The following is a 20,871-nucleotide window of genomic DNA, read 5'->3' on the forward strand; positions in this document are numbered from 1 at the left end:
GGCGGCACCCAATTAGCAGCCGCCTTGTTCGAGTGGCTCCGCCCCTCCGCCTTCGTTCCGCCGAGCGGGAGGCTCGTAACGTCGGCGTGGATTGGGGGAGAGGGCAGCGCGTGGTGATACTCGCGCTCGTCTCGCTGTAGGTGATTGGCTGAGGGGAGCCGGCAGCGGAAGTAGGGGACGCAGGGGAGGGGTGGAGCTTGGGAGCCGGCCGGCAGGTGGGAGGGCGCGGCAGCCGTGGGGTGCGTGTGGCCGCGTGGAGCGGGCGTAGCGAGGCGCCGTCAGAGGTTGCACGCGTGGTCGCTGCGGTTCCGTCACGGGCCTCGGGAGCTGCGGGACTCGCTACGCTGAGGTGGGCGCTGCCCGCGTGTCTGCGGAATGCTCTGCCCGCAGGTGGTGCACGCTTTTCCCTGTGAGTTCAGGTATTTTTCTGTTTATTTACTTATTTTTTCTCACAGTGAGATGTTATGGGCGTACGTGTTGGGGTTTTATTGCTGAGTGAGGGAGCTGTCTCTAAGGAAGGGTGTTATTGTGGGTTTTATTCCCTTCGTATTTGCAACCACAGAGTGCCTTGGGCTGGAAGTTCCAGCCCCCGTCACGGACAGGGCTGCTGCCTACCAGCTCAGGCTGCACAGGGCCCCATCCAGACTGGCCTTGAACATCTCTAGGGATGGGGTATCCACTCTGGGCAGCCTGTTCCAGCATCTCACCATTCTCATAGTAAAAAATTTCCTCCTGATGCCCATCCAAAATCTTCCCTCCTTCAACTTAAAACTATTTCCCCTTGTCCTGCAGTTATCTACCCTTTCAAAGAGTTGATTCCCCTCCTGTTTGTAGGCTCCCTTTAGGTACTGAAAGGCTGCAATGAAGTCACGTCACAGCCTTCTTTTCTCCAGGCTGAACAAGCCCAGATTCCTCAGCTTTTCTTCATAGGAGAGGTGCTCCGACCCTCTGGTCATCTTCATGGCCTCCTCCGGATCTGTTCCAACAGCTCTGTGTCTTTCCTGTGCTGGGGGCTCTGAGCCTCGATGCAGTACTCCATAGGGGCCTCGTGAGGGCAGAGTACAGGAGAACAGTCATAGAATCTTAGTATATTTGAGTTGTAAGGGTCCTATAGGTTTCATTGACTCAAACACAACTGATCCAATGTGGTGGATCCAATGCTCAAACACAGACTTGCACTATTTCTGTCAGTGATTGCATATACCAGGTGTGAATTAAATTTATTTCTTATTTAAAGAAGAGGTGTGGGGGGAGATGAATGAGTTCTGAAAGACATGGTTTATTCTTTTCCCCTCTAACAAGAAACTGGACCAGGGCACACCAGAAATGCCACTGCTGTACCTGAGCCCTGCATTCACAGCAGCTGCAAGCTGATTGAGAAAGTTTTCTTCCCATCCCTCTTTGTTATAGTTAATAATATTATTAATAATAGTATTATATTATAATACATTATTATCTTTTAGAGCAGATCTGCTATTTCTGTGGGGCAAGATAAGGAGATCTTACAGAGCTCTTCTGGGTACTTATATGTGCATGCATGAGAAAATACGTGCATGTATTTGTTTGATTCTTATCATTGGTTTTGTGGGTACAAAGGTGGCAAAAGAAAGGGGAGAAGGGACAGAGCCCCATTGTGGAGCACAGCAGGTTTTGGGGGCTGCAGCTTTGGCACTATCCTTGACCCTGTTGGATGTGTGGGTGAGAACATCGGAGCTCTGTCCTGTTCTTGTTTCTATCTCTAGCTCCAACACAACCCATCTCCATTTCCATTACTACCCATACCATAAAGTCATGCACAATCCCATGCTCATCCCTCAGCTTCGTAGGGCTCATGTAGAGCCTCAATCCATGCACAGCCCCATCTCATGCGCAGTGCCATTCCCAACAGGAGCTCTACTACATCCCTGTTCCATGCACAGCCCAGTGTTCAAACAATCCCCTCCCTTGCTCTGCTGGCCACCCCTCTTGATGCAGCCCAGGGTAACTGTAGGGATGCTTACCTTGATAGCATCTTATTAGCATTGCTCTCTTAGAGTTGGACTGAGGGGCTTTTATTTGAGGCTGCATAGAAGGTGGGGTAGGAAAACTGCCAGTGATGGGACACTGATTTAAATCTTCAGGGCCACAAGTGACACATATCACTAACATGCCTTGGGCATGGCTTAGCAGCCTTTCTCCATTCCAGAGGGCTGTTTAAGTAAGGGTATAATGGGATGATTGTAGTAATCTTTCTGTTTTTACAGTAGGGTACAACTGCCTACAGGGTAGAATGCTTCCACTTGTGTTTTGTCTGCTTATGGCTTGTGAGATATGAGTTTGTCTTTATTCATTGTCTTAAGAGCTGCATGTTTGATAGTCAGATGGGTTCTTTGCTGGCAGTGTTGGTACAGAATGAATTATAAGGTATACTGAATGCTACTTTTAGAGGCAGGAGCTGAACTAAAGACTTGTAAAGCTTTAGCAGCACAAGGGGTTACTTTCCTCGGTCCCTTTCATTCACTTCCTACTCTTTTGATAAGAAAATGTTTTATGCTTAATGAGCTATCAGCATAGTGATGTTTGTGATGATTGCATTTATTTTTGGAGAATAGAAGTATATTACACTTACAGGGTGTCAGTTCCATAGCTGCTTGATTTCTGCATGTTCCTACTTGCCCTGTGCATGGAAGAAGCTAACATTTCCAAATACTTTTGTGCAAGTGGCAGGTGATGGAGAGAGGACTGTATGACTTGGATTTTGTAGGAGATGTGGACACGCTGCTGAGTACTGTCAGCTTCTCTGTGAAGTGTGGACCTTCAACTTCTAAAATACAACATCATCTGACAAATTCAGTCCTTTATTTGCATATTTTTTTAAATACATTTCTGTCCTATTTGTAGGAACTGAGTAAAATATCTCTTGCTTTAGGATTAGCTTTAGTGAAGGTCTTCTGAATTCTGTTACACCTTCCCTCAGATTTGACTTCTGCATATATACAGTAAATCGTTGAGAATTACCCCAGGTTTAGAGAATATTAAGCTTCTTAAGATTTATATTACTAGTATATACTACAACAAAGGGTGTCATTCAAATGTTAAGCCAGCAATTAGATTTCTAAGTTTGTCTCATTTATGATCTAATCACTCTCCTCTGAACCAAACTGTCTTTCTACTTTCTCCTGGAAGATCCTCTAAGTGTTATTGTGGGTATTTTTTAATGGATGCATTGTAATTTGTTCTGATTTTTATGTAAAGTAGTCTTCAAACAGAATTGAAAAAAGGTAGGTCTAATGTGAGTGAATGACTTGTCTAAATTATACCATGCATCTGTTAAAGGGATGAGGAAGACTTCCATAAAATTTTAGTCTTGGTCAAAAGTCTCTCAATTCCATTTGGAGGATCTTTATAGCTTAAGGCTCTGTGTAACCTTAAGAGCTGTTTATAACTTCACATCTGTGTGAAGTCTCCTACACCTTTAGCAGCAAGGGAAAAAGTGTGTTGTCGTATAGTTTGGTTTATTTATTATAGTTGGGTCAAATGTACCAGTGCTTAACCTGTTCTATTAGCACCTCATATATTGACAAATTGCTTGCAGTAAATATGCTCTAACTTTAGAAGGATTACTAATGAAACTGTTCTTTGTTTTATTCTTAGTGACAGTTACTTGGTTAAGTAAATTCTCCTGAGGATAGCCCTCTGTATTCTCTAGAGATGACAGCTGTGGAAGGTAATCTAAAATTAGCACTCCGTGTTCATTTTGCTGTCTTTTGGTTAACAGACATGATCACCTGATTTATTGATCGTTATTTATAGGAATTTGATGTATGCAGAAAAGAGTATCAGATCTGTGTTGTTATACTTCAGATTCGAAGAGAAAGATGTCTTCATAGAGTAATAGAATAGTTTGGGAAGGGACCTTTCAAGATGATCTGGTCCAACCACCCTGCCATGTTTGTGTTTTTTGTTGGTTTCTTGTTTTTAAACTGCATAATGTTTTTGTTTCTTGGAATAAAAACTAAAATTGAAGTTGATTTTCCAAAGGAAGTACTTAGCTTTAAGTGTATTGAAAATATGCTTCGTATTATAAAACACTTTCAGCTCCTTCCTGCTGAGTAACAGTGGACTTTTTGGAAGACAAATATCCTGATTTTGTGCCATTTGTAAAGCTTTTTGCATGTGAAACATTTTTCTTCCTGTAAGCAATTCATCATATCTGCTATGTTTGGACCAAGCCTAGTATTTTGGAGGAAAAAGAAAAAATATTTTTAATGCTTTTCTAGCCTGGCTTGAAAATGATGGTACATGATTGACATACTGTGTTACTACTTTTTCATTTTATGGGGTTGAGTTCTAGAGCACAGCCCATAGAATCATATAATTGCTCAGGCTGGAAAAGACCTTGAAAATCATCGAGTCCAACCACAACTTACCCATACTACCCTAACTACCAGCTTTCTGCTAAATCATGTCCCTGAGCACCACATCCAAACTGTTTTTAAACACATCCAGGGATGGTGACTCAACCACCTCCCTAGGGATCCTATTCCAACACAACCTTCACAACCTTTTCTGTAAAGAAGTTTTTCCTGATATCCAACCTAAACTTACCCTGGCACAACTTGAGGCCATTTCCCCTCATCCTGTCACCAGTGAGAAGAGACCAACCCTGCTCTTGCTGTAAGCACCTCTCAGATATTGGAAGAGAGCAGCAAGTCTCCCCTCAGCCTCCTTTTCCTCGGCCTAAGCGACCCCAGTTTGTTCAGCTGCCCCTTCACAAGCCTTGTTGCCCTTCTTTGAATCTGCTCCAGCACCTCAATGTCCTTTCTGTACTGAGATGCACAAACTGAACACAGTACTCAAAGTGAGGCCTCACCAGCGCCAAGTACAGCAGCAGGATTATTTTCCTAGTCCTGCTCACTGCACCATTCCTAATACAAGCTATAATTCACATAGAGGCACATAAGGATGTGTAGAGACAAATTCCTGCTGAAGTTTCGCTTATCTGAGTCAGGCATTTGGGGATTGTTTGCTTCAGCTCTTTCAGATTTGAAGAATGGCTTGTGTTCACAGAAAGCTTTTGTCCTCCATGTTCAAACCTTGACATTTAGCAAATGCTCTGGATCTGCACAAAAGATAAGATGTGAGTGCATAAAACATAGCATGAAACATTCCTGCTAATGTCTCTATTTCCATCTTCAGAAAACTTTTGCTTTGTGAGGTTAAAGTTGATTCTTATGTGTAAATGCAGTCTACTAAAAATGTTTTAACACTGAGCTCACGCTGAAGCTACCTGGAGTACTTCTGTGTTCATTGTAACTCTTTAAGCTTTATTATCGGGCAGATGCAATTTGCTTTTCATTTCCCAACCTGTATCTGCAGAGAAGAAAACAATGGCAAGTATTTTTCTAGAGAAACTCCACTTCTGAGAAACAAGATTGTGATGTACTTTTTTCTCTATTAATCAGTGTAGCCAGTGCTAGTGTTGCATATCTCATACACTGTATCAGAGGTGACAATGTAGAGTACATAAGTGCTTTCATACAGCCTGCTAATATATGAAATACCTCGTTAAGCATTGTGAAAAATTTTTACATGGTACGTACAAAAATTAAGATGTTGTAATCTTACCAGTGGGATTAGCATGCTGTCTTTTTCTGTAGATGCTCTTGGTTTGTGTTTAATTTTGATTGTTCTCAATCAACATGTGAAGTACATTATTCGTATTAATATTTTTGCCTCTGCCTTGTTTTTGTCGTCAGTGCTAGAGGATGAATTGCTTTCCATTGAAAATGAGCTGCAGGCAGTGGAGATGCAGATTCAGGAGCTGCTGGATAAACAGCAAGAACTCATTCAAAAGAAGATGACGTTAAAAAAGCTGATAAAGCAGTCCTTGGGAGAGTCAGCAGCAGGGGGAAGTAAAGAGACTGAAACCTCAGTTGAGGCGTGGAACAAAACAGGTTTGCAAATATTATAACGTAGAAGCCATTTAATTTAGTAGGGGTAAAATGTGTTGTACAGAGCTCTGTTTGGATAGTGATACTGTTCCATTCTATTTTGTTTGTCTGGGTGGCCTTCCATCTTACACAGGATAATTTTGTGCTTACTTTTCTGGGCGTTTAATACTAATCTGGGTTCTTCTAGGCTGAATTCTTCTAGCGTAGAAGAATGGCCTTTAATAAATATTGTCCTGGTTTCAGCTGGGGCAGAGTTGTTTTGTTGTTTTTTTTTTTTCCCCTGTCTGGTAGGATGTTCGAAAGAAAAACAATATTGATAACTCACCAGTGTTTAGTTGTTGCTGAACAGTGCTATAAACAGCCAAGAGGGTTTCAATTTCTTATATTATCCTGCTAGGAAAGAGGGCTGAAGCTGCACAAGAAGCCAGGAGGGGACAGAATTGGGGCAGCTGACCAAAGGGATATTTCATACTACATGACATCATGTGAGGAAATTATAGAACTGAGGGGAGTTGGCTGGGGTGAGGGATGCTGCTGTTCAGGGGCTGGCTGCACAGCTGTCGGCACATGGCCAGCAATTGTTTTGTAAATCACTTGTTTTGTAAATATATATTACATTGTTATCATTTCTATTATAATTCTCCTTTTCTGTTGCTTTTCTTCTTAGTAAATAGTTTTTATCTCAACCCACAAGTTCTACTTTGCTTTTTTTCACAATCCTCTCCCCCATCCTACTGCGATAAGGAAGTGAGTGAGCAACTGTGTGGTGCTGAGCTGTCTGTTGGGTTAAACCACAGCAACTGCTCTTATTCTTTTCTTGATGTAAAGTCACAGCTTAATTGTATTTGCAATAATAATCCAAGAGTAAACCTGGATAGGTTGCAGTGCTTGTTTTTTGATAAAAAATAAACAGGAAATAATTACTCTGGATGTTTTCAGGTTTTATTGATAACAATCTTGCATTCTTAAAGTTGCTTCTTACTGTCTCTGTTTCTTTTTGCTTGAATGGATAGGACATCAGTGGTTTTAGTGTCGGTTTTATACCTCCACTATCTTGCCTAATGATGCAAATTTGATAGATGCTGACTTAAAAAAAAAATATAATGTAGAAAATGTTAGCAATGTAGACTTAGTTCAAGTTACAAATGTCCCATGGTGGTGTGAGGGCTGCTGTTCTTTTGGAAGTGCTGTTTTTCAAGTGAATGTTAATTGAAGATCTGGATGGCTGGTTGGTTTGGACCTTGTTATGACTAGCAAATTCAATTAAATCTTTTCACTATCATTTTCCTCCTCTTTAACTTTACTGATTACGGATACTGTGTAATTTCAGATCAGTGCTATTGAACAAAGCTATATATTTTGGGGGTCTTTTCTCCTGTGCTTTAAAACTTAACATTTTTTTCAATCAAGTGCTGTGTTTGTATGTACTGAATAAGAGGTGTAGCAAAATTTGTTCTCAGTATTGAGCCTATTGAAATCAACGGGAGGCTTTCCTTTTTCTCACAGAGCCCTGGGACTTAGCTGTGATCTCTGTAAATTAAGGAAGCAATGCTACCTCAAGTCCCAAAGCTTATTATCTCTGGAATATATGGAACAATGCCTTTATTATCTTACTTGCAATGACTGCATTTGTATGAAGGAGGCATTTGGGCAACCGTGTAGTAAGGCTGTTGTAGGACTCCATGTCTGCTTTTGTTTATTTTCAGGATGGGCTTCTTGTTTCCCTTTAATTTTGTAGTAACCAATTGACTTAATCGTTAGCATTTTAAAGTGCTTCATCTGTTTGTGAGTTTTTAGCATTAGTATGTAAATGAAAGCCCGTAGTCTGGAGGTGGATCAGTTTGCATTTACATAGGGTTTTCAAAGGTACACCTACTAGAAATTAGATTATACAGACTTGGTTTTTGTGCCCTTATTGAGTCTTTGAAAACTCTTGCATCAAAAGGTGTGTCACTTTCTACTCTAGTTACTGTATATGTAAGTTACCCTTGTATTTTAGGAAAATGAGTAAAAATGCGTTTTTTGTCCTTTACAGATTTTCCATGGTATGAGAAGATAAAAACTGCACTGCAAAACAAGTTTAAACTCCAGAAGTTTAGATCCTTGCAACTTGAAACAGTAAATGCTACAATGGCAGGAAAGGATGTATTTCTTGTCATGCCTACAGGTGGTGGGAAGAGCCTCTGTTATCAGTTGCCTGCTGTCTGTTCTGATGGTATGTATGAGGAGGAGGGGCCATATATAAACAACTGAATTTAGCTTCCCCCTTACAAAGTTCTTCGGAGAATGCATGTTGCATTGGTGTCTGATCATAGAATCATGATTGTTGGAAAAGACTGCAAAGATCATCCAGTCATCAGCCCATCCCCACCAACCCACTGACCACAGCCCTCAGTGCTGCGTCAACACGGCTCTTGAACACTTCCAGGGATGGTGACTCCACCTCCTTGTGCAGCCTGTGCCAATGCATCACCACTCTTTTTGAGAAGAAATTTTTTCCTAACATCCAACCTGAACCTGCCCTGATACCTGATATTAAGCAAGAGAAAAAAGAGCAAAGATAAGAGAGATTTACTGGAAATATTTGCGTTGCTCTTTTTTCTTTCTTGTTTTTTCTTTCTTTTTTTTTTTTTTTAAGGAGCAGCCTTAAAATAGATGAGCCTTTTAGATGTGAGTCAAATCATTTGCATACATTCCTGTCATTACTTCATATTTTTAAACACTGGAAGAAGTTTTCTAATGTTTGTCTCTATATTTTTTTCTTAAGCTTTTAATTTAATATACAGATTACTCTGTATTATCATTACTTCAGTGGTGAGTGGAGACAGGACAAGGGGAAATGGCGGGAAACTGCAGTACAGGAAGTTCCACACAAACGTGCACAAGAACTTCTTTACAGTGAGGTGATGGAGCACTGGAACAGGCTGCCCAGGGAGGTGGTGGAGTCTCCTTCTCTGGAGATGTTCAAGACCTGCCTGGATGCCGACCTGTGTGACCTGCTGTAGGGAACCTGCTTTGGCAGGGGGGTTGGACTCGATGATCTCTGGAGGTCCCTTCCAACCCCTACAATTCTGTGATTCTGTGATTATAAATTATTCAAATATCGATAACTGTTATTTTTCTGTATTTTAGCTCCAGATTATTTGAGAGAGGCTTTGTGCATATATAAAACAAACAAACAAAAAAACAACAAAAATCAAGTATCCAGCTGTAGGTTTTTAAACTTCTTTTGGAAAAAATAACCCTTCTGACTGCATGGAAATTTCTTTATTTACAAAGATCAAGCCTATCACTATCTATCATTGCTTTATTACACGTCACCTCATGACACAGCTGTGAATTTAACTTGCTTTGTTTTGTATGTTAGTCCTTATACTCTGCTTTTTGCATCTTAGTTCTAGATTTTAAGAGAAGGTGCATGTCATAGTCAGTTGATCAAATGTCCCTGACATGTGTGACCATGCACTTATCAGCTATCTAGGAGAGGAATCAGCTACTAGCTATATAAAGTTTAAGCTCCTGTTAGGCAGTTCTAACAGGACAGGATTGATGCATTATTTAAAAAAAAAAAAAAAAGTGTTAGAAGTGACAGCATGCAAACTTAATGGTTCACATGTCACAGATAATTTATTATTACAGGTTTTACACTTGTGATATGTCCTTTGATATCACTTATGGAAGATCAGCTCATGGTTTTGGAACAGCTTGGCATTTCTGCAACTTTATTAAATGCTTCAAGCAGTAAGGTATGTTTATCTGTTAAGATTTTATGCCAAGCTCGCATCTTGCCTCTGTTATTTACAAACACTGAATGGCACCGTTTTAGCAGCCAGTGCTATCAACAGAATCTTGTTAGCTGTGTGCTGTGGTATGGGTAACATGAATGAATTTATAGCATTCTTTTTTTAATAACAAGGGCACATTGAGACCATAGCTTTCATGGAATAGGTAGATTATGTGGGGTTATTTAAAGGATGTGCAGACCTTTGGCTGGTGTTTATTTTCTGTCTCTACTGCATTTCTAGACATGAAAGAAGATTGGAGGAGGTGATTTTGTCTGCTAGTGACTTCTTGAGCAGTGCAGGCTTTTACATGCAGCATTTTGTCTTCCCTTGGGATGGTAAATGTTTAACACCAAGGGCAAGAAGTATTTTATTTCACAGTGTGTTATTAGTCAATTACTTTTTGCAGTGTTTTTTTTTTTTTCCTGACTACCAGGAGGCCATGGTCATTAAATTGCACATGACAATGGATTTGATGGCTTAGTGGCCTGATGCTACTTGCCGGACTTGCAGCCAGCTTTCAGGTGGAGCATATTGAAAATACAGTAATACAGCTTACAGCTGGGAGTCCTTGTTGCGTACACATAATTATTTTATCCTTGTAGTATCACAGGCTTGCTTGATACATTATAGTTTAATGGGAAAATACTGACAACAGATGCTGAAGCAAAAACAAAAATTGAATAGTTTTGTTTTTCAGACTTATGTGAAAGATTTTCCAAGTATTAGTGTTTTATGTATATAGTGGTCTTTTGCAAAGACTTGCACTAGTGGTAAATACTGTGTAACAGTTTATCTCTATGTTGGTTACCTTCTGCAAATTGTCAATAACCTCTTAAGAATCCCAGCTGTAAACAACTTCAGTGTGTTGTCCTAGTTTCCTCACACCTGATTTCTCCTTTTGTTTTGAACAGGAACATGTGAAGTGGGTTCATACGCAGATGCTAGACAGAAATTCACAACTGAAGCTCCTTTATGTGACCCCAGAGAAGATTGCAAAGAGCAAAATGTTCATGTCAAAGCTAGAGAAAGCTTATCAAGCAGGATGTCTTGCTCGCATTGCTGTAGATGAGGTCCACTGTTGCAGTCAGTGGGGCCATGACTTCAGGCCAGGTATGCTCCTTAGAAATCCAATTTGCGGGGTTGTTCAGGCATCAATAAATAATAAGTTAGGCCTGAAATAAAGTTAAGTGCTTTCTTCATATGTTAAGTAAATAATTCCATAGTTAGGTATGACAGGAATGTGTGTTAGCTCAAGAACTTCTGTTCATAAGCGACTCTATCCTTGTCCATTAGCTAGATTCATTCAAGCTGGGGCTATTTCAATGTCCTTTTTGGTGTTAGTATTCTGAAAAAACTGCTATTGAAACTGTTTTTGGATATCATCTTTAATAAAGACCATGCAGTCATCTCTAGTCTTCTGCTACAGGAAAAATGTGCAATTTTGTATACCAGTCTTTAGCACTCTAGATGAGGTAAAGGATCTCATTCTGGGATGCAAAGTCTTGTGTTCTGTTAAGATAGTTAGGTGATGATAATGCCTTTGGAATTGATAAAATACATTTTAATTGCTCATAAAGAAGTTTGAATCTTTCCTTAGTATACTCTGTTCTGTTTATCCAAATTCCACATTTTTTGTTTATTAGCAAAGCTCTGTTTACAAAAACAAAACAAAACCCAACCAACAGGTTTTAAAAATACCTGCAAAGTAATCTGTATGTTGTTTAATGCAGTGTAATAATATTTTAATATTGTTTTTTTATTCTTGCTCAGACTACAAATCCCTTGGTATCTTGAAAAGACAGTTTCCCCTTGCTCCCTTGATTGGATTAACTGCAACTGCTACAAATCATGTTTTAAAGGATGCTCAGAATATTTTACACATTCGGAAATGCATTACCTTTACTGCATCTTTCAACCGGCCTAATCTTTACTATGAGGTATGTCTGCTTAAGTGCATCACAGCCGTATTATCTTCTGTAAGTTACAGCTGAGGAACTTCAGGATAGATTGCCAGTTACGTGTATTATTAATATCTAGCCTGCAACTGAGTGGCAGTGCTCTTTAATGTCTTCATCTGGGTCTACTATCATTTGCATAGGAACGTGGGCTGCCCTGATCTTTCTGAGCAAGGCTTAGCAAATAGGACCATATACAGGGGAGGGGCAGACGAGCAGTTTCAGGCTGCTGCAATCTGTTGGGAAACGTCCTATCATTACAAAAGGCCTGAATTAGTGTGTTGTGCTGCACTGTATGACAGTGACTTACTGTTCTTCATGGCATCTTAGTTTTCCTTTTCATCCTGTGAGCTTTTCAGATGTAATCTGACTCTTAGTAATGAGAGTGTTAGCCGTTTTGGTTAAATGACAGAACAGTTGTATTTACAGTGCTTGGAGAAGTAGGATAAAAGCATTGTTTTAACAGATTGCTTGCCAACCTCTCTGGCATGTGTGTATTATGTTTTTGAGGTTCGGCATAAACCTTCAAATAATGAAGATTTCATTGAGGACATTGTTAAGATCATTAATGGAAGATACAAAGGGCTCTCAGGTAAACGATATAAAACCGTACTATTATAAATAGCATTTAGCATTACATGAATTGTTTCAAGTGATCCTTAAACTTACAAAGAAATTCCAAATTTAGTAAGATCTGTACCTTGAGTAATCACTCATTCCATTCAATAGTGTTTAATTTTTCTTACAATTAATGTCTGTTTTAATACTTCAGAAGATACAGTGTTGATGTATGTAGAACAGTGCTTACACAGGTAAGAATAATAGCAATTTTTAAGACTGTAAAAACAAGTCAGAAAAGAGGTTCTCTCTATGCTTTTAATTCATGCATTTCCCATGTATTATCTGTGTTAATATACTTAGTAACAATTTGACAACTCTTTTTTGTGTTTGATCATAAGATTCATGTATTACCCAGTGCCCAGAATGGATGGATGAATGGTGAATTGCACTTGTTGTGATGAAAGCAGAACTGTAAAAGCTGGACTTTGTGCATTCAGTAAATTATGAAGGCTGCTCCAAAAGTAATGCCTCCTATTCTATTATGTTGGCCCATGACATCTGAGGCATTGGTATGGCAGCTGAAAGTGAACTTTCCCACCAATATCTTGTCACATTTTGTTGCCCTAAAGCAGATGGCAGCAGAGGGGCAGTCTGATAGAATGGTGTCTGACTTGGAAGTGTGTATAAAGCAAAGGTGTGGCACTGAATTTTTCCATGTGGAAAAAAATGGCACCTATTGACATTCATCAATGCTTGCTGAACATTTATTGAGACCAAAGAATGGGTGTGAGCACAGTGGAGGTGGTGTTTCAGCAGTGGTGACAGTGGCACGAACAAACCATGTTCTGAATGGCCGTGCACATTTTTATGAGTGCGTCATCCGGTTCTTGTTCAACACTGGAGAAAATGCACAGCTAATGGTGAGGACTACTTTGAAAAATAGTGTTTTGTATTGGAGAATTCAACCTATCAAATGGTGTTATTGTGCTCTTTGTATCTGTTATAGTTTCCATGGTAATAAGTAGGAGAAATTACTTTTGGAGCACCCTACGTATATAGCGCACATCAAAAGTAATATATTTACAAGAGCAACAGATCCCAGTTTTCTGGAGCAGCAGTCTTTGCTTGTCCTTGATGTACAACTTTGCACCTGTGTATACAGGGCAGCTCTCTGTATACAGAACTGTACTAAGAAGATGAAAAACTGCATGAGTTAGTGTATCATCTTAGGTTTACTCCGAATTGACAAGAAGTTGATTTATCTGAAATCTCAGGTGAGATGTCAGATGCCGTAGGAGTCTTAATGGGCCCCTTTAGTAAAGGACTACTTCACATAAGGACTAAAAAGCATTGTCTTCCTTGATCATAATCGCTGCCATGATTATGCAGATTGGAATCCATTTTTTCTCTAAAATCTATCATTTTTTCTCTTTAACCTACAAGCTAAAGCTGTAAGTTGAACTGTTTTTCTGTACGGTAGGAAAAAAGCCCCAAAAGGTAGGTAAGCCAATTTTTTTTCCTAAATTTAAGAAGCTTGGTAGGAGAGCTTCTGTGTTGCTTTTGACCTATTCTGTCTTTTTCAGATTGATTATTTAAATTCCTCTTGTGGCTACCAATACTGCATACTGAATAGGCACAAAGACTATTTACTGACTAGTTATTTGTAAATTAATAAAACTTTCACAATTTCTTTCTTCTTAAGCATTGGGGATCGTAGGGTGTGTTTGTTTTTTATGGCATTATAATAAGGCATCTTTTTCTTTTATGCAGGAATTGTTTACTGTTTTTCTCAGAAGGACTCTGAACAAGTTACCATCAGTTTGCAGAAACTAGGAATAAAGGCAGGAACTTACCATGCAAACATGGATGCTAAATATAAGACCAAAGTTCATAAAGGATGGGCAGCAAATCAAATTCAGGTTAAACAGATATTTCTCACAGATTTGTGTCGCATTAAAACAAATTGTAACTTGGTACCTTGATGGTTTCTCAACCTTATTTCAGGTTGTAGTGGCAACTGTTGCTTTCGGCATGGGAATTGATAAACCTGATGTGAGATTTGTAATTCATCATTCAATGAGCAAGTCAATGGAGAATTACTACCAAGAGAGCGGACGTGCAGGTATTGTAGGAAACAGCAAAGCATCCCTTAACATCTGTTTGGCTAATAAAATTATGCTTTCATTTCAGACCTACATGCAGTATTTTTGTCTTTGATTTTAATTGCAAAGCATTCCACCACTCTCCCCTCCATAAACATGTTGTAAAGCAGATACAAACTACATTCTTGGATGTCAAACCTCTGCACTGCAGAGTAGCAAAAATAGCTGAGTGTCCAGCCCTTTAGGCAGATTTTTGTTGAGTTACTTGATTTTTCTGGCATCTGTGGCTTACCAGAGCAACATGACATTGATCAGACTTGTCACAGAATTTTTTTTTTTCCTTAGCACAGCAGCTAGGATGTGTAATCTGCTCAGAATCTCTAGATGACGTGTGATCTCTGTCTGAATTTTGCTGGCCACAGAAATAAAAGTGGAACAGGGGGCCTGGGGCAATGAATTTTAAAGATTAATCACTAAATTGTACAGCAGGATTAAATAGCTGGAAGAGCTTTAAAAAAAATGCTTTTTGGTTTGTTTGTTTCCTGTTAGTTATTAGCTAATTGACAGCTTATTTAGCTGTATTAGTTCTTTTTCAAAAACAGATTTCACTGTATGTGGAGGAAAGCTTTTATTTTTTTCTAAGGGCCCAAAAGGGCAGTTGGTTGAGATTTTAACTCTCTCTGTGGTAGAACATGCTGGCCTAAAGGATAAGAGCCGTCAAAGTTGCGGGAGTTTGTTCTTCTTGTTCTGCCTCTGTACTTACTGTGCTGAACTAAAGCTAGTTAAACCTGGCTATTAGTGGAGCAAAGATGTTTGCATGAATCAGCCAAACAGTATTAAGCTATGTGTTCATACTTGTTTGTGGAGTCATTATGGAGAAATATCTTCTGGGACTTTTCTTCATACACTGTTACTGTCCATGTAGCAAAAGTGAAATGTTTTTCTCTGGATTCAAATTTCAAACTCAATTAAGTACATATGCATCTGTCAGCTGCTTCACTCTATGAGTTTATACTTCACATAAATGCTATAATGACTTGAGAATATTTAATTGTACTAAAAAATACTTCCATTTAAATAAAAAGGATGTTTTTATTTTCAGAAATCTCTGATAGTCTAAAATCAAAAGAATTTTCTCAGTAGTCTTGAATACCATGTCATATTTTTACTTGAATAATTCATTTTCCATTATTAGAATTTTCAGGTCTTCATATTACCCATCTCTAGAGTCCCAGTTCAGAGTAGGAAGATTGTCCAAAATTCTGATCAGTTCTTTCTGATGGCTGTCTTTCCATATCACGCTAAATGACGACCTCTGCTTACACTAGAACCTGTTTCATTATAGACAGTGCAGGAGTTAACATGAATTATAAATATTGTAAAGTCAGGGGTCTTACAGGTGCTAAGTAGTTGTTTCACAGTCTTTATCAGCTCAGGGTGATTACAGTAGGCTTTTGTATGTTTTCCATTACTTAATTTAAATGAGATTTTTCTGAGGGGGATTCTTTAAGTACTGCTACTCATTTGCCTCAACATATCACTTAGTTTATGAAACTTTCCTTTCTCCTCCCAGTTGGCTGCCCAAGTGAAGTAGTTCCTCTCTTTTTTTAATGTTAAACTCTTATCAAGTATAGGCTCTGTAGACCCTTTCTGCTCTTTGGATCTTGCAAACAGTAGGAGAGTACCCATTGCATCATCAGGAGGAGTGGCCAACAGAAAGATCTGAGTTCAGCTGTAGAAGTCACAGTTGGTTTTAAATGGAATATTTTGTTTAATCGTAATTCTCAATTCATTATGAATACCTAATAAGGTATTTGAAGGTCACAGTATCTTTTAATAGAGTACGAATTAGGCTTCGGAATATATTTGGATAGGATTTTCCAAGAGATGTAGGATGAGAAAATGGTGATTGCATTCAATTTCTGTATCACATCAGTGTTATTTTTAGTAGTTCAAGAGTAAGAACCTTCCTTCTACAGACTTTTCAGTTTGCTTGTGTAGCTGTAAAAGACTGTTCTAGATCTATTTTGTTTCTAGTCTGTATCACGTTGTGTTCTACTGGCTGATGTTACACTCAGTAGTCTGTTACAGTGATGTACTCTATATGAGGCTACAGAAGCCAAAGAAGATGTGATTAGAATTTGTACCGGACTATGCTTAAAGTCTACATCTTTTGTTTGTCTTACTGTATTGCAGGTAGGGATGACCAAAAAGCTGACTGCATCCTGTATTATGGTTTTGGAGATATATTCAGAATCAGCTCAATGGTAGTGATGGAAAATGTGGGGCAAGAGAAGCTGTATGATATGGTGTCTTACTGCCAGAATACGAGCAAGTGAGTTACTTCAGTTGCTTGATCGCTTTGTTTTTAAATAGCATTCAGAGCAGCCTTTCTTGGGCTCAGTCTAAGAACGAGCTTATATTAAAAGATTTATTTCATTCTATTGGAATTGCAAATCATACTTATTCTCCTGCTTTAACCATGCTGTTTACAGACTAGTTTTTATATTAGTGAAAGCTAACTACTTCTCGTAGCGTAACTGACAGAGAATACCGTGTTGTGGTATTTATCTTCTGATTTTCCTGAGACACTTCTTTATGCTTGCTGAGAGATAAAAGCTTACCAGGATAATTTCTTTTCACTACTCCCATGATTTGTAACACTTGCATATAAATTTGTATTCTATAGCCCCTCTTTGCTCTTCTGTTCTTTCAGGTGCCGCCGGGTGCTCATAGCCCGTCATTTTGATGAAGTATGGGAGTCTGCAAGCTGCAACAGAATGTGTGATAACTGCTGTAGAGAAAACTGTAAGTAATTTGTTTTTACAAATAAAGACAGAGCACGTGGAAAAGTTTTGCTTAAAAATAATCTAGTTTAGAGTGACTGTGAGCAACTTCTGTCAAGTATGCTTGATATATTACCTGTTACCCAGTTGCAACTTCTGTTATGGAGATCAGTTTTCATTGACTTTTTGTTGCCAATTACGGAGTATTTAGCAGGATACATCTTTGTACAGCTTTTTGCCTGAGATATCTTTCAGGCTCAGCAGTTCATCTGCTTCCAGAAGTGAATATGAGACTTAGGGGAGATCGGTTTGGGTCCTGTTTTGTTTAAGGGTTTTCTTAGGGGTGCAAAAGCTGCATTTCCAGGAATTGTCCTGCTCCTTCCCCATCAACCTGTTCACACTTCAGCTCTGAGAAGGCACATTTTGTGCTTTTACAACTTGTCTGGTAAAATCTCTAGGGATTTCAGTACTGCGTGCTCATGAGTCCTGCCTGTATCAGCACTGTGCATATGACAGTTGAGCACACTAATGTAGCAAAATCCTGAATGTCAGCCATAATAGCACAGTGTTGGTTTGGAGTATGCTTTTCCTTTGGAGGGAAGTTGGGTTTATAAGTGGGACCATATGGGCCAGACGTACAGGGAGGTTGGTAGAGGAGCTGAAACAAGTCCTGCAGTGTGGTAAAAGAGGATGCCTTCAGTAGAATGCAGTTCTGGTACTTAATTTCTTTTATTGCTTTGCCAGCAAGCATCCTAAGCACTGTTGGGTAGCTAGCTTAAAATACGCTGTTGTGGTAATTGTTGCTGTTTTAACTGTCACTTTTTGTGCCCATCCAGAAAGCTGCGAGTCTCTGAAAATGTACAAAGTATTTTTTGTCATGCTTACAAAGTGGAATCCATAGCTTAGACATAGGAAATGCCCTATAAAGCTGAGAAATCTTTCAGAAGAATGCTGAGAAATAATTAGTCTTGGGGATCTCTGAGACACACAAAAACACCTTAAAATTTTTTGAATGCTAGATAATTTGTATAAAATGTGGAAAATACCAACTCATTGTCTTCTATCTGTTGTGAAGCATTGCATACTGTAGTGATGAGTACTTGAAAAATTTTACATGATGAAGCTGATTTGTACAATTAAATATATTTTTATCTCTTATTTTGTAAGTGCCTTGAGAAAAGAAACATGCCTTGAGCATGTTCCTCAGTTCCTCTTTGCTCTCTAATCTTTCTATAATAAACATTATAGGTAAGGAAAAGGAATCCAGTTGCAGAACAATGTAATAGCTACTGTACAAATATTATGCCTTGTAAATAAGTCTTTGAAATAATTTATGTGGTTTGTAATACAAACACCTAAAAATATTTGCAGGATCAGAGTTTTAATAATGAACTAGAAATGTAAGTGTAAGCTTGAGTAGAAAAAGTCCCACATGGACAGAGGAGAAGTTACAGATCAGTCTAAGTTACAGTTCAAAAAACAAAACAAAGCACTGAAAGCATTGGCATTATATGGCACATAGATACGTGTATTTATAGATATATCTTTTTATACAAAAGTACTTTGCATATGGAAACTAACTATAAATGAGTTGCATTTTAAATACTATTGATTTTTGTAGCACTTGAGCAAAAGGATATCACAGAATACTGCAGGGATCTAATCAAGATACTGGAGCAAGCAGAAAACATGAGTGAGAAGCTCACTCCACTGAAGTTAATTGATGCGTGGTCTGGAAAAGGTTTATCAAAACTCAGGGTGGCTGAAGTAACTCCACCAAAACTCCCTCGAGAAGAACTGGAGAGAATTATTGCCCATTTACTGCTGCAGCAGTATCTGAGGTAGGAAGATTATTACTTTCTTCTCTTACAATTCATAGCCATTTTTAGTTATTGTCATGTTGCTTCCATATAATATTAATGGATGTTCTGTCATCTCCTTCAGAATCATTTAATGTATTTAGCAAACAAAGAGGGGATTACTGTGTTTCTATTTGAGTAAGTTAAAACAAGTTGTAGGAACATTTGAAACACTCTCAATTTTTAAAAAGTCTGGGGGCTCCTGCAGTTCTGTAAGTGGAACCTTTAGATCTGCAGGAAGCTTTGTGTTGGAGAAGTCTGCTATTTATAGTGAGTCTTATGCCATGGATAAGCAAAGTAAGTTGGGTTACCACATAGAATTTAAGATAGGACAGGCTGATTAACGTGGGAAGCGGCACTCAAATTTTAAGAAAGCACAGTGAAAAAGTGCTCCTTTTCTAACATGGTTCTATGGTGGGGGGGGGGGAGTGTTTGTATATGTATAAAAGTCTGCAAACTAAATTATGTTAACTACTGACCAGATGCAGTGACTATCTACTTGGCTAAGTGAAGCAGAATCAAGTTGCTGCCACTTTGAACATCAATCAGAACAATTACTGTATGTGTCCTGTTTTTCCCCTGCACGCTGACTTTGTCTCCAACCTTCTCAAATGAAACCATTTCAATTTACTCAGGGAAGACTTCAGCTTCACGGCATTTGCTACAATATCCTACCTGAAGATAGGACCAAAAGCAAGTCTGTTGAAAAATGAGGCACATATCATCACAATACAAGGGACAGCCAGCAAGAAAAGCGTTTACCGGGTATTTATATCTGTATTTACATAGAGCTTATTTTAAGAGGTTGGCATCTGTTCAATTTATTTAAGATAGCTATCATCTCTTTTGCATGAGAACACTAGAAAAGAAGAAAACTTAGAATTTTAATAGAATTGTTTATGACTTACAGAACAAACCATCCGAGTCTTCAAATCCAGAAGGAAGCAGTGAAAATGCTCAGACTGTTTCAAAGACTACCCAGGATTCAGTGGTGAAGAAGTCACAAGAACGTAAGCGGCATAACTGTGGAACTAACTTAAAAGCAAAAAAGCCTAAGCTTCAAGCAGGGGGAGCTGACCAACCTGTAGAACTTGACTGAGTAACACAGACTGCAGTTAGGATCTCATTATTATGTTTACCTCTCCATGGACAGTCCAGCATGTAAGCTCACTTTGTATTTTAGTAACGGAGTTTTGTATATGATTTTTTTAAAAAAATAATTTAAGTTAAAAAAAGGGAACCAAGTATCTTTAAAATCCTCAAATCTAGCAAAGATCTTCTGGTCAAGAGAAGAATGCTTGATATCAAATAACAGGTGTGTATCTTACAATACAGCAACAACTATAATATATAAATATCGATCATGTTGCCTTTCTTAACTCTTCAGAAAATGTAGCTGGTAATAACAACTATAGTAAATGTTGCAGAATCACACACGTTAGAAGGGGACTTCCAGCTTGTCCAACGCAACTTCACTGCTCAAATTCAGTTCTCTAAGAACACTGTGCTCTGGGCTACATCTGAGTTTCGTTGCTCCCCAAGGACAGAGATATCACAACACTTCTCAGCACTTGTTGTGGTGTTTTACCAGCTCATAACAACAACAAATAAAAAACAAAACCAGAAATTTCTAGAGCTTTTATTTCCTATTGTGACTCGTCTCTTGCCTCATGTCCTACCTCTTACTGTGCTCAAGCTGGACCTCATTGCTCCTGTGCTCTACCAGGAGATAGTTAAAGACAAGATGACAACACTCCCGTGCCATCCAGCCTTTTTCTTAATGTGGAACAAATCCAGTTATCTCCAAGCCACAAGAAAGTTTAGAAGCCATTTTGCTGGACTCAGTATATTGCATCAGTTTCTTTAACAAGAAAGTCTAAAAATGAACCC

General features: G+C 38.8%; 1 protein-coding gene across 3 annotated transcripts; it reads left to right on the forward strand.

Moving 5' to 3' along the window:
* Positions 1–188: 188 nt before the first annotated feature.
* Positions 189–20,608, forward strand: RECQL (RecQ like helicase). 3 transcript variants are annotated; one of them, XM_052690781.1, is made up of 15 exons: positions 189–419; positions 3,634–3,706; positions 5,739–5,936; positions 7,969–8,148; positions 9,573–9,679; positions 10,630–10,828; positions 11,489–11,655; positions 12,184–12,265; positions 14,005–14,153; positions 14,239–14,356; positions 16,533–16,671; positions 17,053–17,144; positions 18,744–18,963; positions 19,617–19,746; positions 19,892–20,608. In XM_052690781.1, exons 2-15 carry the CDS (start codon positions 3,691–3,693, stop codon positions 20,078–20,080), a joined length of 1,986 nt encoding a protein of 661 aa, XP_052546741.1. In that variant the 5' UTR covers positions 189–419; positions 3,634–3,690; the 3' UTR covers positions 20,081–20,608. The 3 variants fall into 3 exon arrangements, with proteins under 3 accessions (XP_052546741.1, XP_052546742.1, XP_052546743.1); XM_052690782.1 differs by having other exon boundaries at positions 189–409; XM_052690783.1 differs by lacking the exons at positions 189–419; positions 3,634–3,706 and having other exon boundaries at positions 5,804–5,920.
* The last annotated feature ends 263 nt before the right edge of the window (positions 20,609–20,871 follow it).

Source organism: Tympanuchus pallidicinctus, unplaced genomic scaffold (genome assembly GCF_026119805.1).
Source record: "Tympanuchus pallidicinctus isolate F22 unplaced genomic scaffold, pur_lepc_1.0 scaffold27, whole genome shotgun sequence".
In the NCBI taxonomy this organism is placed as follows: domain Eukaryota; kingdom Metazoa; phylum Chordata; class Aves; order Galliformes; family Phasianidae; genus Tympanuchus; species Tympanuchus pallidicinctus.